This window comes from Austrofundulus limnaeus, unplaced genomic scaffold (assembly GCF_001266775.1).
Source record: "Austrofundulus limnaeus strain Quisiro unplaced genomic scaffold, Austrofundulus_limnaeus-1.0 Scaffold1716, whole genome shotgun sequence".
NCBI lineage: Eukaryota > Metazoa > Chordata > Actinopteri > Cyprinodontiformes > Rivulidae > Austrofundulus > Austrofundulus limnaeus.
This window is the reverse complement of record NW_013954118.1, coordinates 21,426-26,472: the sequence shown is the minus strand read 5'-3', so window position 1 is coordinate 26,472 and position 5,047 is coordinate 21,426. Positions and strand designations below refer to the sequence as shown.

General features: G+C 40.1%; 1 protein-coding gene across 4 annotated transcripts in view; it reads left to right on the top strand.

Moving 5' to 3' along the window:
* The window catches only part of ccdc9 (coiled-coil domain containing 9), a 15,511-nt gene that overhangs the window by 3,403 nt on the left and 7,061 nt on the right, over positions 1–5,047 (top strand). For all 4 annotated transcript variants that reach the window (XM_014033377.1, XM_014033374.1, XM_014033376.1 and 1 more), the window contains exons 5-9: positions 714–1,115; positions 2,450–2,533; positions 2,616–2,780; positions 2,854–3,035; positions 3,802–3,866. In XM_014033377.1, coding sequence (XP_013888831.1) covers positions 714–1,115; positions 2,450–2,533; positions 2,616–2,780; positions 2,854–3,035; positions 3,802–3,866 — 898 coding nt within the window. The remainder of the gene's footprint in view (positions 1–713; positions 1,116–2,449; positions 2,534–2,615; positions 2,781–2,853; positions 3,036–3,801; positions 3,867–5,047) is intronic.

Below are 5,047 nucleotides of genomic sequence, written 5' to 3'. Positions count from 1 at the left end.
TAGTGTGTATTGTTCCATACGTAGTGTGTATTGTTCCATACGTAGTGTGTATTGTTCCATACGTAGTGTGTATTGTTCCGTACGTAGTGTGTATTGTTCCGTACGTAGTGTGTATTGTTCCGTACGTAGTGTGTATTGTTCCGTACGTAGTGTGTATTGTTCCGTACATAGTGTGTATTGTTCCGTACAGATGGATTGTTGCACCCCTAGATATGACCTGTCTCTCTCTACATGATGCTCTCAGTGAGAAATCATTACATCGTTAGAATTAAAAACATGAGTTTTTATGTTTCCTGTTTGGCACGTTTAGCCGTTAGCGCAGCTCTGCCTCTGCTGCTTAAAGATTTGATTTGGTGGATTCTGGCTCACCCGCTTCCGAGCTGATTAAACCTGTTTGTGATGACTTAACGTTGTAAGAGCGGCTGCTGGTGCAGAATGGCCTTTAGACAACATGTTGAAAAATGTACAAGTCCTGCAGAACCGGCACTGGGATCGGTTTAAGCTGGTCCTGATGCTCTGGTTTCATTTCTGCTCAATGTGTTATTTTCTGCTTCTGGGCGAGACGTAAACAAACCAACCTATGATTTAACTCGGGGATGGGCAACTTCAATGATCATAGGATCCGCCATTACCAGAGGGGCACATAAATGTAATAAAACTGTCATTTTTAAAGATGTTTATATTTTTTTATAAGATATATTTCTCTCTCTCAGGAGAAACGAGTTGTGAACGACTGGAAGCCCACCACGCCTCGCGCACACAAGACCTCAGAGGAGAACGATGACCCCAAAGGACCGAGCGACGACCTCAGCACCCCCAGGAGGACGGGGTCTGGACGAGTGGGTCGGGGAGGCCAGAGAGGAGGAGGCGGAAGAGGAGGAGGAGGAGGAGGAGGAGGAGGAGGAAGTAGGGGCGGAGGCCAAGAGAGGAGAAACCGGGAGCCGAGAACGCCCAGAGAGGGAGAGTCTGGAGAATTAGGAGGTCAGGGACGCAGAGGAGGAAGGAGAGGAGGAAGAGGAGGAGTGGGAGTGGGAGTGGGAGTGGGAGGAGGAGGAGGAGGAGGAGAAGGAGGAGAAGGAGAAGGGACACCAGGTGGACCCGACAGGAAGTCCAAGGTGAGGTTGTAAATTTACTAAAATGATCAACCTTTAACAAAAAAGTAAAACTAAACTAGAGAAATTGCATTTCCTGTGAAAATGCTCGTGTGAATGCTTGATGCTGAAACTGAGCTGAAAATATTTTAAAGCAAAAGTGTTAATGTGAGCTCACTTTGAAAAGCTGAAAGAAGAAAAAAAAATCAATCAATCAATAACTTTATTTTTGGTAAAATAAAATTTCATTAATCATTAAAAAAAACAACAACAACAAACAAAACAGAAACAATAAACAAAACAAAGCCTAACTTTGCAGAAAAACAGTAAAAAGGAACACAAATCTTGTTGAAAACAAAAAAACAGCTAAAAGCTTAGAGCTAAAATAACAAGAACAAAATCATAAAAAGTAGAAAAGAGTGGAAGAATAGCAGAAAGAAGTAGATCTATAGCTAAAGTAGCATAAAATAGCTAAAATTATCATAAAATAAGTTAAAGGTCACAGCCACAATTTGAAATTAGCACCCAGTTGAAGTAATTATAGTTGAAAAATAGCTAAAACAGAAAAGAAAAATCATTAAATTACATGAAAGTGATAATTTGTAGTAAAATTACTAAGACAGTTGAAATTTTCAGTAAAACAGCTAAAAAACTGGAAATTATTTAATTAGCATAATGAGCACAAGTTTGCTGAACTTAGCTGAAAAAAGTTAGTTAGCTACAAAAAATGTGTATTTAGCTTAGAAAATCAAACTAATCAAACTTTAGCTAATAGCAGCTAAACATTAGCTAAAATTTCAGCAAATAGGTGAATATAGCAGAAAGCATCTTTAAGAAGCCTAAATAGCACAAAATATCAGAAAAAAGCACAAAAAATAAAAGAAAGCAGAATAGCAGAAAGAAGCAGCATTTTAGCTGAAATAGCAGAAAAAAGCTAAAATTATCAAGAAGTAGCTAAAATTAGCACAAGAACATGAAAAACAGCAGAACCAGAACAAAATGTGTAAGGTGCTGTAAAGATCTAGAAATATTTTGTTATTTTAAGGATGTTGAAAACGGCTCCATTCATTTTCAAAGGCAAAAAAGTGGCTAAATAAAGTGAAATAGCCAAAAAATTATAAAAAGCTGAAATACTAACAGTCGTAGTACCCCTCACATGAATGAGCTGAACGTTTTGATGTATGAATTGTTGAAATAGCACAAAAATTGTGGAACGAGTTAGATGCTGAAAAACGTACGGAAGAAAAAATAATCTCAGTTGTGTGAATGATTGTGAAACGTCACACAATAATCAAGGATTCGCTAAAACTGATCTAGTTGTAAAATTTACAGCTGTCAATCAAAATGTCTCCGAGCAGGAGTGGGAGGAGAAGAGGCGACAGAACATCGAGAAGATGAACGAGGAAATGGAGCGGATAGCGGAGTACGAGAGAGGACAGCGGGTATCAGAACCTCTGATCTTAAACTCTAACAAACGTTTGTGCTTCGAATATTTTCACATTTATTTCATCGTTCTGTTTTCAGACGGATGGAGACAAGCCGATCCGTAACTTCCTGGATGATCCAAGGCGCTCCGGCCCTGTGCCGGATTCAGACCGAAAGGAGGGCAGCAGGAGGCACGTCCGGAACTGGGGCGGGCTGGACTTCGACAACGTGAAGACAGGAAATGAAGTAGAGAGAGAGTGGACCGTAAGTTTCTTTAGCTCTCTCAGCTCGTCACAGAGCTTAAATGTTCCGTGTTTAACGCCGTTGCGCCACGCAGAGCCGACGGCCCGGTCCAAAAGGTTCTGTGGACATGACCATGTCAATGACGGGCCGGGAGAGGGCGGAGTACCTGCGCTGGAAGAAGGAGCGCGAGCAGATCGACGAGGAGAGGTTAGCACGCCATCGTAACGCCACGGGCCAGTGGAGGCGGGAGTGGGACGCTCAGAAGACCGAGAACATGTGAGGAGACGTTTCTTTCTTCTTCTTTGTTTTTAATTCTGGCACATTATGTTCGAACATTTACTTTTATTTAACTAAAAAGAAAAACATTTAACAAAAAAATTAAATTTTATATTTCACAATCAATCAAGTACTTTATGTGCAGAGATCATTTGTAAGAGCTAAAAGTAGCAAAACGCTAGCTAAACTCTTAAACAGCAAAAGGCTAGCCAAGTGTTCAAAGTAGCAAAAAGTTAGCTAAATGCTCAAAGTAGGATAAGGTTAGCTAAATGCTCAAAGTAGGATAAGGTTAGGTAAATGCTCAAAGTAGGAAAACTTTAGCTAAATGCTCAAAGTAGCATAGGGTTAGCTAAATGCTCAAAGTAGGAAAAGGTTAGCTAAATTCTTAATATAGGATAAGGTTAGCTAAATGTAGCAAATCAGGATAAGAAGCAAAAGGACGTTTTTCTTATATTTGTTCAAATTTTGAACATTTTTGTTTCGGGCAGGTAACATTTCATGTCGGGCAGGTAAAATTTTTCGTCACCTGACAGGGCGGGTACAGAAAAAAAATCTCGTCGAACCTTGAAAGAAAGTAGAATATTTTTAAAAATTACAAAAACTAAAAGTCATCGCTTCCTTCTCCTGGATGAGCTGAACATTTTGACAAAATAACGTCTCTTGTAAACCTCAGCTTCAGGGTTTAGTTTATACAGAAAGAAAAAAAAATTCACTTCGCTAAGATTAATTAATTAAAGTTAATATTTTTTATCAACTTTTTTGACAGGTTCAAGGAAGACCCGTGTGCAGAGGGTATCACACCTGAACAGGGCGGCAGGGGCGGCAGGAGAGGCAAGTACACACACACACACACACACACACACACACACACACACACACACACACCGCTGTTTCCCGGGCTACACAGCAGAGTTTGACCCTCGATCGTCCTCCATTCAATGACTCCTCCTGCTCACATTACGCTCATCATAAAAACACCATCATTTCTCTCCTCCTGCTAATTAAGCTGGTTATGTAAACGCTCGCTGAATTTCTCCAGAGGCCAAACAGACTTGTTCTACCAAAGCAGCTTAAAGTAACGCCCAAGCATCAAATATCAACAAAATGAAACTACATGTTTAGGAAAAATCAACATGCAGATTAATCGGTTATGAAACGGCTGACACAAGACATTTTATTCTGAAGGTCTGACAGGAAGTTGATGGTTAGATTTTTTAAATCTTTTTCTGTACTATTACACTTCTCCTTCAGAGCGAGAAAGAAACGCCCATCACAGACCTTGGGGCGGAGCCTCAGGTCAGGCCTCAGCATGTTTGTTTGATTTGCTTCAAAAATAAAAAAAACAACTCCTAACAAAACATGAGACTCAACGTTCTAACAAATCAGTGACTGAAACTTTTATCTGCACAAATAACTTAAATACTAAAGCCTTAAAAGAAAACAGCTCTGCTTGAAGTCTCAAAAACCTAGCAAAGGCCTAGCAACAGCTAGCTAAGAGCTCAAAGTAGCAAGTCTGGCTAAGGGCTAGCTAAGGGCTCAAAGGCTGTGTCCAAAACGGTGGGCCGGGTCCTCCAAAGGCCGAATTCGTCGGCCGCATACGTCACAGCGTCGCGACAAAGGCCGTCCAAAACCAGAGTCCTCCGATGTGGCCGACAAAAACATCCTTCCTTTGGCCCGAATTGAAGGACAGGTCTGATGGCTCCTTCCCAGTCCACCATATCCCATAATGCATTGAGGCCCGACTGGAGATTTTTTTATGCTAGTAATGGCGGACGAAGCGAGAGAAAATAATGTTTTAAATAAAAATGTGACAATATAAAATAAAAAATTTCTAACGGTTGTAATTTTAATACTTTTATTATTTGTGTAGACGTGTTTTTAAATATTATTTTTGTCAGAAAAAAATCCGCAAAATAAACATGCACCTACGGCGGGTCAATTAGTTCTTCAAATATTACCTTTAAAGGGCCAATATTATGTGTTTCTCAGGCATATATTTAAATACTATACAT